This window comes from Oncorhynchus tshawytscha, linkage group LG07, assembly GCF_018296145.1.
Source record: "Oncorhynchus tshawytscha isolate Ot180627B linkage group LG07, Otsh_v2.0, whole genome shotgun sequence".
In the NCBI taxonomy this organism is placed as follows: Eukaryota; Metazoa; Chordata; class Actinopteri; order Salmoniformes; family Salmonidae; genus Oncorhynchus; species Oncorhynchus tshawytscha.
Window position 1 is genome coordinate 15,371,747 of NC_056435.1, and position 12,750 is coordinate 15,384,496.

At 39.9% G+C, this 12,750-nt stretch overlaps 1 protein-coding gene across 3 annotated transcripts in view; it reads right to left on the bottom strand.

Moving 5' to 3' along the window:
* The window catches only part of ankrd10a (ankyrin repeat domain 10a), a 37,926-nt gene that overhangs the window by 8,640 nt on the left and 16,536 nt on the right, over positions 1-12,750 (bottom strand). For all 3 annotated transcript variants that reach the window (XM_024399533.2, XM_024399532.2, XM_024399531.2), the window contains exons 2-3: positions 12,315-12,467; positions 9,823-9,914 (exon numbers count right to left, since the gene is read on the bottom strand). In XM_024399533.2, the coding sequence (XP_024255301.1) occupies positions 9,823-9,914; positions 12,315-12,467 (245 nt within the window). The remainder of the gene's footprint in view (positions 1-9,822; positions 9,915-12,314; positions 12,468-12,750) is intronic.

The window sequence follows — 12,750 nt, forward strand, 5'->3', positions numbered from 1 at the left end:
GGCTACCTATTGGTGCTGGTTGACTAAACTACCAGTTAAAATAGAAGTCAACATTTCTCTGGGCCCTACCAATAACTTATGTTCAAATAGTCTTTCCAAGAGGATGCCATGTCAACAAGCTCCACGAAGTCCAGATCTTCATGATGTGGTTGATGACGGAAAAATATGATAATTTGCAGAGGAAGTAAGAGTGGGATCCATCGAGAAAGTGAAGACCCGGTGTGGTGTCCCTTCATTATAGACATTAGAGAAGCCAAGATCGTCAAGCTTTCTGGATATGGACAGGAGAATGTTCAAGTGAAAGGCCCTGCCGGAATGTAGATCTGCGTCAAAGCCATGATCCCAGATGGTATTTCAGGCATTGAATAGGCCTAGAAGTTCAGTCCATATTCATAGCTAACTAGAAGGTTAGATATTCAGAATGTCTAAGAGGGAACATAGAAGAGACCAAAATAATGTTTAATTGAAGTTAAGGAACTATATTCCTTCACCCTAAATGAATAATGTGAAAGTAGTAAGGCAGTGTTAACACAAGCAGCCCAATACAGATTTTATTCCCATAATTGAGATGCCTGTGTAAACACAGCCTGAGACACACAGGAAAGGCATGTTGGCCAAGTGACCGTTTGGAATGAACACAGCATCAACATGGATTGTAGCATCCTCACCTTAGACCTGACCATCTCCCACTGCAGTGTGAGCTAACCCTGGTCTGAATTCATGAATGAACAAAACCCTTTAATTAGTCTCGTAACTCACTTGTATGATGGGCCTCCCAATACTATTCATTGAAGAAATCATGTCATAAAGTGCATGTCACTAGTATGGGTTTGTCTGTACCACAATACATCAAGATGTTCAGAAATCTAATTAAATACTTATATATTTTTAATATGACTGGTTCGAAAAGTAGAAGATATTACTTGATCTTTATCTTGTCACTTAAGAAAATATGTTCTGAGAAGAAACTGACTAAAATACCCTTGGAAATTATTTGACGATATTTCGTATGGTATCAATTTGACAATATTGCAATATTATTTGTGAGCTAATTGGCTGTAGCTGCGCCAAAACTCTGCATAGCTTGTTCTTTCTTGAAAGGGGAGCCAATTTGTTATCAGCACGTTTATTTGTAGGACTGATCAAAATAAATTCAAAGCTCCCGTTCCTCTGCAGCAGACATATGGTGAGCAATGTTTGGAATCGCAATAAATAATATATATTTTTTTTTATAATCACAGTATCAAATTGCAATACATACAGAATCATGAGAATTACAATACATATCGTATCGGCACCTAAGTATCGTGATAATATCGTCTTATGAGATCCCTGGAAATTCCCAGCCCTACTTGGTTTCAGTGTAAACAAAATGTTTAGAGAACATTTTCCATCTGACCTAAACTGTCAGTTCCTTTGGCCCCGTCTACCTCATATTTAAAAGAGGTAGCCAAAAACATTACAATATACAGTACATTCTGGAAAATATTCAGACCCCTTGACTTATTCCACATTTTGTTACGTCACAGCCGTATTCTAAAACGATTAAATAGATTTTTCCTCAACCTACACACAACCTATAATAAAGCAAAAGCAGTTACAGAATTTGTTTAAATTACAAATAAAACAAATACCTTATTTACTTAAGTATTCAGACCCTTTGCTAGGATACTCGAAAATTACACTCAGGTGCATCCTGTTTCCATTGATCGTACTTGATGTTTCTACAACTTGATTGGAGTCCACATGTGGTAAATTCAATTGATTTGACATGATTTGGAAAAGCACGCCTGTCTATATAAGGTCACACAGTGAACAGTGCATGTCAGAGCACATTTCTGCAGCATTGAAGGTCCATGAACACAGTGCCCTCCATCATTCTTAAATGGAAGAAGTTTGGAACCACAAAGACTCTCCCAGAGCTGTCTGCCCAGCCAAACTGCGCAATCTGGGAAGAAGGGTCTTGGTCAGGGAGGTGACCAAGAACCTGATGGTCACTGACAGAGCTCCAGAGTTCCTCGATGGAGATGGGAGAACCTTCCAGAAGGGCAACCATCTCTGAAGCACTCCACCAATCAGGCCTTTATGGTAGAGTGGCAAGACAGAAGCCACTCCTCAGTAAAAGGCACATGACAGCCCCCTTGGAGTTGGCCAAAAGGCACCTAAAAGACTCCGACCATAAGAAACAAGATTCTCTGGTCTGATGAAACCAAGATGGAATTCTTTGGCCTGAATACCAAGCGTCATGTCTGGAGGAAACCTGGCACCATCCCTACGGTGAAGCGTGGTGGCAGAATCAAGCTGTGGGGATTTTTTTCAACGGCAGGGACTGAGAAGCTAGTCAGGATCGAGGGAAAGATGAATGGCGCAATATACAGAGATCCTTGATGGAAAAACTGCTCTAGAGTGCTCAGTACCTCAGACTGGGGCGAAGGTGCACCTTCCAACAGGACAATGACCTTAAGCAGACAGCCAAGAGAATGCAGCACTGGGTTCGTGACAAGTCTCTGAATGTCCTTGAGTGGCCCAGCCAGAGCCCAAACTTGAACTCGATCTATCATCTCTGGAGAGACCTGAAAATAGCTGTGCAGCGACACTCCCCATCCAACCGGACAGAGCTTGAGAGAATCTACAGAGAAGAATGGGAGAAACTCCCCAAATCCAGTTGTGCCAAGCTTGCAGCATCATACCCAAGATGACTCGAGGCTGTAATCGCTGCAAAAGATGCTTCAACAAAGTACTGAGTAAAGGGTCAGAATTCATATGTAAATGTAATCAGTTTATTTTTAATACATTTGCAAAAATGCCTATAAACCTATTTTTGCTTTGGCATTATGGTGTACTGTGTGTAGATTGATATATTTTCATCCATTTTAGAATAAGGATGTAACATAACAAAATGTGGGGAAAGTCAAGGGGTCTGAATACTTTCAGAATGCACTGCATTTTCCACAGGTGTTAAATATCAAACTTGTTTGGCATCAGAAGGTTTGGCACTCAGAGGGCTGTGGGCAGAACATTGGTTCTGTCAGGGAAATTCTCCTGCTGACGATAGCTTCTGAAATTACATTGAAATTAGGGATTGTTAAAAAAAAATGGTCTCCCAACACTGGGGCACCAGTCAATTGTACAGGGTTGCTCATTATGGCAGCCTATATTAATGTCGAAACAGAATTTTGGGTGCATTGCAACAAAGGCGAGGGACTTTACATTGAGCCCTGTGTTAGTATAGTTTTGAGAAGAGAGAAAAACGTGCTACCAGACGATTACAAGCACACTGCACATGCGTGCAAAAATGAGCTTGATTGCAACGAAAAACCAACAAGAATAAACTAGTGATTTAGCTGCTCTTTTGTTTTCCAGGTTCTCTATTCCCACCCATCAACGAAATAATGACCTATCAGGAGCATCGGAAACCATAGGCCTGATGAATGTAAAATACTTAAGAATATAGAAGTAGTAGTAGACTTCATTCAAACGTTTCATCTTAAAATTGCAAAATAATGTGTGACATTTGAAATAACTTTTTACTATTTTAATTTGATAAATTAAGATATGTAACTCATCATGATTGACTTGATTTAGTTACATATTTCAAATATGCACAGTGCAGGGATATCCACCCCCCAGTCTTGATAAGAAATTATTAGTTTGCAAAGACAAATTGTAATTACTGGATTACATAAATTGGAAATGAAAAATGTACATGAGAGCACCAAAATTTGTTTTCCATTAGTATGTAGGGTAAATTACCACAGCAGATTTGCCATGGTAAATTAGGAAATACTTTATTTCATTTGTACGGAATGATTGTCAAATTGATAAATCGCTTTTAGGATGAATTAGGATTAATTTTTCCCGATGATAATAACCAGAGGGCGAAAGTCTTACTGTTGGCAGCGATCAGGACTAAAATAACCTTGGCATCTACTTTAGGGAGTAGTAAAATCGGTGGCCAATGATGGTTGTAATTGAGATCAGCTGTGCAGGAGATAATCTTGTATTAGTGCACTGACCAATGTTCGTTGAAATAGGCCCTACAGGTCCTTTGACATTAATTTGGTCATTACTACTACTTATGGAGATTGATCATTTATGAATTCAGACAAATGCAACATAGGCCTAAGCTCTACTTTATTCCTCATCACTTGTATAACAAGCTCAAATAATGTAGTAATATAAACAGCAAAATGCAATTAGTTGTAAGTTAGAATTTCAAGTGCACAATCATATCACATTACAAATTAAACAAACAGATTTGCATACAGCTATTTCCCCAGTATACCCCAGCTAGCCACTATATACAAATAAAATGTTTCCAAAAATGATCAGATTTTCTTTTTTTAACTGTCTAATAACAGACATGACTTAGTATTGGGGAGTCACCTGGAGAGTCGCTCTCAATGCCAGGCAACCTGCAAGGAAGAACCCTAACCCATCACCTTTGAATGGTCTGCTCATCTATTTTCCAATCAGTTCACCTATTTGTGTTCAGTTGAATGGAGGTGGGTTGTAACCAAATCCATAGATCCTAATAAAAATCAGTTAGGAAAACACCATTGTCTTTGTCAAAAAAACAAACAAAAAAAAACCCCTCAGTAATCATGTTTGTTTGGGCTTTCTTTCAGCGCGGAAAGAATAGGACTACTGTTTTGCCTTGCACCACTAACATCCAGATACCAGGGGTCCATGAAAACAGACCAATATAGCAACAGTGTTTGCTATTAATAGAGAAGTCTGTATATGCAATATCCTATGATGGACTTGGGCCTGGTACACATTGTATGTATGCCAGTGGCTACTGTTGTCATTTAGTCTGATTATAAAATGAACAAGATGCTTATCAGGCTTCTTATAAACAAGGATTGATATTTTTCTAATGACATTGATTGGCTCTATGGGATTTATACCCTTTCAAGATTGGGTATTAAATTAGGCTTACTTCTCTTGTCTGGCATTGAGAGTAAGACCTGTAACAAAAGTTGCTAAATGCATACTAATGACTCAATTGGACTGCATTCTGCACTATTTCTGATTTGTAAATCCTGAGCTTGACCAATAATCCTATGGTTAGTTAGCAAGTATCTGAAAAAAAATTAGATTAACAATTAGGTAAACTAAACATGCAGGTCTAGACATGACTATCATGACTGCTATCCTAGCATTAAAACCAATCACTGCAAGAAATACCTTGACAGTTTGCCAGTGTGTAGAAACCAAGCGATAGTGAGAACACTCAATGCCACAACTGTAAGATGTTCGCTGTAGCACTTGTGGCAGATTCTGCAGTGCCTATTTGGAATGCTCCCCCTTTCTGGGATTACTTGAGAAATTCAAGTTCAAATTCAATAGCTGCAAAACATCGAAACGTGCAGGGGATTTGTTTTTTAGTGACAGTACAATTTTTTGCAATCAATTCTTAGATGGCCATTTAGCAAATGATTTCAAAAAGATCTAAATCAAATATAGTAACATTCAAAACAGTGAAACAATCCTACATAAAACATGGAAACATTAATGAATCAGTTATGCTGTAATAAGTAAGCAACCTAAACCCACGCAAGAGCTGCTGTCCTAACATGTCTCTATTTTCACCCCTTCACTGACTTTCCCACTAAATTCAGCAACCTGAAAGCTCATGATGTAGAAAAATAATATAGCAGTCACTTAACTGTATATGTATAAATTTTGGGACTATGCATTTGGTTTCTCTTGAAAATGTATCTTTAAATTAATGAGTAATTTTTGCAAAGACATGAAAGTTAAGTCTAGTCAAAATCTGGTAATTATGGCATTTGGAGGATTGTTAATAAGTTGATAAGAAATGACCAAAAAAACTACTGCTCCATGTCCAGGTGAATCGGGCAGTATAAATAATGGAAAGAATTGGAACGCATGGGGTAGTTAATAATAAAATATAAACAAACATTTGATGGGTACTTAGTCCTGTTTCGCATATGCACAAGCGTGTATTGTACGCATGGAACTGAAATGTGTTTTTTGCATATCCCAACTCCCCCTGAGACAACCTTGGAGAATAACGTCACAGCCAGAGTCAGCCATTATCAACTGTAACCCTGGAGCAATTAGGGCTGAGTGTCTTGCTCAAGGACACGTCGATATGTTTCACCTTGTCGGCTCGGGAATTGAACTAGCAACCTTTCGGGTACTGGCCCAACGCTCTAACAGCTAGGCCATCTACAGCCCGGTGATCAAGGCACTGGCATGTAGATAACTTGATTTCGGAAAAGTATATGCAAGAATTTGGAACAATGTAGAGGCCTTTGATTATTCCATGCAAAACAATTGCTCACATTTAACTCCATCAGAGTTATACAGCAAGTAACTGCATGCTTTTCATGATCATTAAACATCAATTGATGATATATTTTCAGATTCGCATGGGTAGCCTATCCATTTGGCATGTAGCTAGCTAAGCAACGTGTCATTTAGCTTGCTTTAACAAAGATTAGGCTTTGGAAAGAGCTTGACATTGGCAAGTCCTCGTCTTAGTGAAGTTGTCAGTCGGACGACTGTCATCACTATAGATCGCAAGCAAAACAAACAATATTTGGACATGATAAATGGATGTTTACTGATCTTTTAAAGCATGCCATTACTTTCTGTAGCTAAATGTGAGCAATTGTTTTGCACGGAATAATCAGAAATTTGTAGTTCTGACTATGTTCTTCAAGATGTGATGATATTACAACCAAATAGTTAACATTTATTTAACAATCCCTTGAAAACGTCACGCAGTTGTCAATGGTTTTGGCAGAGCTTGGAGTCTCCTTTCCCGACAGCAGGCAGATCTAATCCTCTGCACCTTATTGTGATGTTTTATTGATAATGACATCTTCAAGATGTATAGTTGTTCAAGCAATGTTGTTTTCAGGTATGGTTGAGGAGGGTGTTATAAAAAAATGTAATGGCGTAATTTGGGTAAGGAATTTAAAGGTTTGTTCTGCTCAGAATGTTCTATTTGGAATTACGATTTATTTTAAGAGAAAAACTGAGTAATCATGTGGTCTAGGACAGAGTCATCCTACCACAAAAAAAGCTCCTTATAAAGTTCAACCTTAAACCCACGATTTGGAGAGATGTCCAATAAGATCAATATAAACGGTCTCTCCATGGACACAACGTGGAATGAATTGTGAACAAGTAAAAATCTGCCTTAATCTCCAGGCTTTGAACGAGAATAAATATGATGTAACAAGGACATAACACTTAATTTTTCCATGGTGGCTTTGGTTGGTACGTGTTATCTTTGAAGTCATGATAAGGGATTCAAGAGAAATCAAAAGTTTCCATCTTTTGGAAGACACTACAGTCCTGATTGAGTGTGGTGAGGAAGGACACACTTTTGAGAGACATTATTTAAAACCTCAACTCTTATTGTGCCAAAGTTGGAGGCAATATCAACGCTGAGGTTTTTCATGGAAGCCGCTAATCCAGTATTTTGGCTCAATTGGCCTGGGGAAGTCAATACAGAAGCATTGTCCATTAAAATTAGAACCAATCCCTGCTACAGAAATTAATTTATGTTTGCCAGGCTTTTGAAAGCCATAGAAATGGTGAGTTCTTATCTTATAGCCATATTCTAAATTGGTGGATGTAGAACAAATATTGGATTTAAGGTTCTCGTATTGCGCCAATTCAAGTTACTTTAAAGGAATTACCATGGATCTTTAAAGGAATTACCATGGATCTTTAATTTTCAAAATGGTTGAAAATATCTCAAAGTAATGATAATGTCAGTCTCAGATGTCATCTTCTTGAGTGACTGCAAATTAAAATAGTCTACAAAACATGAGCTTCCTTCACTTTACTAGTCACTATACATTTTACCTAAACTTTTCACTAACATAAGGACTAATATAATAGATCTTAGTAGCTGTCAAAGGCATGAAAAAGCATGGAAAATACATAATGCTATAAATATACACAGATGCAGACTACTAAGAGTTATATTATGACTTGTACCACATTTCTTACAAATCATTTTTCATTGATAGTTTTGGAAGGAAACATGGACCAAATGCACATTTCCTCATTTTCAATTATTTCATGATTAAATAATCCTTGTGGAGATTTATGAAATTGTGACAAAAACATGACAAGGAAATAAAATCTTCATTGTGACTAATGGGCTCGACTGAAACTTGACAGTAAATGTGGTCAAATCAATTAGGCGAGGTGTCCAGGTACAATGCTTGTTATCAAGCTTACAAAATACTCAACACTTAAGGAGGGGTATGCCCGTCTTAACACTGCATTCCTTAATACCAGCAAACATACTAAATTAGTACAGGGCCTAACTGTTTGCGCCAGCTACAAGTTCGTGCGTCTGCACTAATGAAAAGTATCCGATAAGATGCCGTTTAAAGCAGATTAAAAAACTCAACATGACAACTGAATAAGTTCAAAAGACGCCAAAGTAAACACGTACACTTCAACATTCACCTTCTGCTACCATTTCTGTCAAGCCGTCTCCGGATACAGTTTGACACATACATTGGAACCATACAGAACGCACTGCAACGCTGCAAGGCAAACGCAACGTTCCATTGGAAATTAATGTACTTCTGGTGTACCAAAATGCACTGACGCGATTGGTGTGATCGAGGTGTTAGGCCTAGGTTAAGTTAAGATAACACTACATATATGCTATAGTTCTCTTGTCACATCCCTCACATGGTGAGATAATTATTAGATGGCACTAGCAAGGAGAGAGAGAAATCCAGACTCCGTATAAGCCAGGAGGAAATGTGCATTTGCCCTATGCCCTGCTAAGAGAAGTACATTAACTCTAAATAGTATATTTCTAGTATATATTTACATCAGACATTTTAAACACATTCAGTTAGCATAACCTTACATTATTTAACATTACCAAGTTATAAAATACAATGAAACGTAAACATTGAAATAACCACTACAGCAGCAGACTTATTGATGAGGAACGCCACCAACAAACATTCTCCAAAAGCCATTTGTATCGCACAAACGGCAGTAGACAACTGGGACAAAAAGTCAACTACAATAAGTATGAGTGTGGTTGTGGTGGCAGATTTGAATTCAAGACCATAATTTGGAGTGGTTGAAGTGGATGGCACATGGTAATGATAAAGTGCAGCGAGGGAGAGTATTCCTGAGAAGGTTGGGAACTGACTAATTGGCACTGCCATCACCAACTAAGCTGTTTTTTAATAAATCACACAGAAACAACTTCCTCATCAACCCCTCGGGAAAGGGGCTTTATCATGAGTCACCTTATGGACACAGAGGATTTGGATGTCACCCACCGAAATGCAAATGAGCTTATGGAGCAGCCTAACAGCCAAATCCTTACAAAGCTCCATTTGCTGCAGAAGCACCCCGAACGAATCATCAGCCTGTTCAGGCCTTTCATTACAGAGCCATCTGGCACCTGCGCTGTGACAATTGTGTCAATTAGTGATTACATTCAAAAAGAGAAGTAGGTCACTCAGAAATGACCAGATTTATCATTAGTTTCTGCCATGTTTGTACTGATTTGGTTCAGAAAATAATTTGTTTGAGCAAGCATGCTTGTAAAGACACCCTACTGGCACAAACATTTTCTACAACACAACCCAGCAGAGAAGCGGCACAAAGACAATCATTGAGCAATACGGGGTGCCAAATTCACGCAGCTAAATTGCCTTGACTTCAAGGGGGGGGGCAGAATGGAGGCCATCTGGTAGAGTTCCCCTTTCAACAATAATGTTGTTGCTGTGGTAACAAAGTATTGTGTGGTACAGTTTGGTGTAAACGGGCACAGTGAAGTGGGGGACTTACTCCGGTTTAGCACCCTGTATCAAGAGGGCGTTGGCACACTCCATACTACCAGCCCGGGCTGCCTTGTGGATAGGGGTCTCACCTACATAGTCCTGGAACAAGACAAGGCAAAAACATATCACTATACAAAGTGATAGAGAATCATAATCATGCTCTCAACCAGTACAATGGGGAGAATGGAAAAACATTATTGCTTGCAATATATCAATATACAAGGCATTGTTATTACATTTTAGTAATTTAGCAGACGACTTACAGGAGCAATTAGGATCAAGTACCTTGCTCAAGGGCACATTCACAGATTTTTCACCTCGTCGGCTCAGGGATTCAAACCAGCGACCAACGCTCTTAACCACTAGGCTATTAACCACCTGCCGCTTATGTTGATATTGGCCACTCATAAATAAGGCTCTAAGTGTCTGCTGAAAGGGGCCATTATCTGTGTGGCATGCTCCAACAGTTGAGCACAGCAGCAACAGTGCTCCAGAGAGACTAATCACAGAGAGAGGCTGTGAAAAGGTGTCTGCTGCCAACAGAGACAGTGGGCACTGGAGACAGCCGCTGAACTCCTCACCCAGCTCTCCGACACCCCCTCGAGCCAAGGAGAACTGACACATTGCACTCTTGCCAGCAAATCCGCCCTCCAGCTACCATCCCGTTCTGCTTCATGCAGCCAGAATGTAAGTCAGGCTGCACAATTTCACTGTTAGTGAACAGTTAAGGGTGGTGAAGGGATAAGGGGCTCTGTGTGTATGTATTAGGGATGTAACATTCACTGATATGCATCTGTCCCTGATTCAAATGTTAAAGATATGATTGAATGGTTCGGCAGACCCCAAACTGATCCAAATTAAGCTTGCGGTGGTCCAAAAATCAACAACTGTTGCTCATTACTTTTTCTACCTTCCGTAAATACCTAATCTTTTGTGACAACTGATGCGTTTTCACCTTCAGTGTCAAACTAAGCATGTTACTGTGTTGACAGTCATTGATCTACAAGTCATTTTGCATACCGAACAACCCCAGGGAATATCATTAGCCTAGTCAAACTGTGCAGCTTAGCGAGCTAACCAATGTGAAGTACATGGCCTGTTCCTGATCTTGCACATCTGGGTGGCACCTTCAACATTCAAACACAAAAATGGCTAGATATTAGGCTTTATTAGTTGAGTGACACCCTATGTAATTTGCTAGGTGGTTGTTGTCTATGCGCTGTGAAATTGTTTTAGCATAATAAAAGTAAGCTACTGGAGACAACTCTCAGCTGGCTATACCCGCTGAACAGGGGGGCTTACAATAGTTTTTATTTTATTTTAATTATATTGATTTATAGGTTCACCAATAGTTCTGGTAGTTTTGCTTTAAACGATCAGGATGTATGGTCATTTTTAGATACACAGGGTAAAGTTGATAATTTCATAACTAGGACAGGATTCACATGCTGGGTTTTTCACACTCAACAGGTTCCTGTGTGTATCAAAAATGGTCCACCTCCCAAAGGACATCCAGCCAACTTGACACAACTGTGGTAAGCTTTGGAGACAACATGGGCCAGCTTTCGACACCCTGTAGAGTCAATGCCCTGACGTGTTGAGGCTGTTCTGAGGGCAAAGAGAGGGGGGAGGGTGTACAACTCAATAGTAGGAAGGTTTTCCTAATGTTTGGTATATTCAGTATACATCGAATGGAAAATGAATGCGTTTATGTAACAAATATTAGTGCATCGAATCATATCGCAGTAAACGGAATCGTACCGAATCGGTTCAAACTAAAACTTACCATTCCTGAATCGTTTCGGAGCCATGTATCCAGAAACGTATCAAATCGTCTTAAGGGAACGATGCACATCCCTACTATTTATTTATGTGTGTATGTTTGTTGCAGGCCAGTGTAGCGACGCTCCCCCATAGCTCTGAGGCATCACAATCTTCTCCTACTTACCCCCATTACATTGGATCAGACTGCTGAACTTGACCCATAAAACCTCTAAATGTCACAGTGGAGAGAGCCAGGTGGAAAGGATGAAGCAGTAGAGTGTTATGCAATCATGACCTCCTAATCTGAATTCCCGAGCAGAGCTTCCCTGGCTGCTTCCTTTAGGTGCTTTTAAAAAAAAGGTAGTCACAGACAAACAGTAGCACCGGCAGGCCGGGGCAGACCCTATTTGAGCTGTGGTCATGACACGGCTGCCTGCCTGTTGGCTCTATGCTGTGACTCCGAGGCCATACATAGTCTCTAGTCAAACAGTCTGGTGTGACATGAAGAGAGTCTCAGATAAACCGACACACAGCATGAACTATAGCTCTGTCTCCCAGAAAGCCTGATCCCTAGATAGAAGGATAATTCTGGCCTACATGGGCCGCATGGAAAAGATAGACGACATAGGTTTGACTCACTTTTGCAAACAGGGAAAGTACTTGTAGTCGGTCTTGTTATTTGGTCTATCCAGTCATAAGTGCCATTGTCTTGTAACCTGTAAGATTGAGACCCACCTGTCTGTTGATGTCGGCCCCTGCCTGCAACAGCCACAGCACACACTCTGGGTGGCCTCCAAAAGCCGCGATGTGTGTGGGCGTCTGGGCAAACCTCGTCGTCATGGCGTTCACCTTGCAGCCCACCTGCACCAGGCACATTACACACTCCAACTGTAAAGAAAGTGAGAGTGAGTCAACATACTGTAGTTGACCAATCACAAAAGCTTTTCTGTTGAGAGCAGAGTTAATGATTGACAAGACACACAGCCATTACGCAAATCACAGTGGGATTATCACTACAGACTGTTGTATTCAAAGCTCTATGTCATTACAGAAACCAAACCACAGCAAAGAAAATGTGTTTGAGGTAAACCCCAAAGGCACACTAACCAACCAGTGGCATCTTTATTAGGGCCTGGACAATACCAGTATCGCAATATTGTTTTCATGCCAA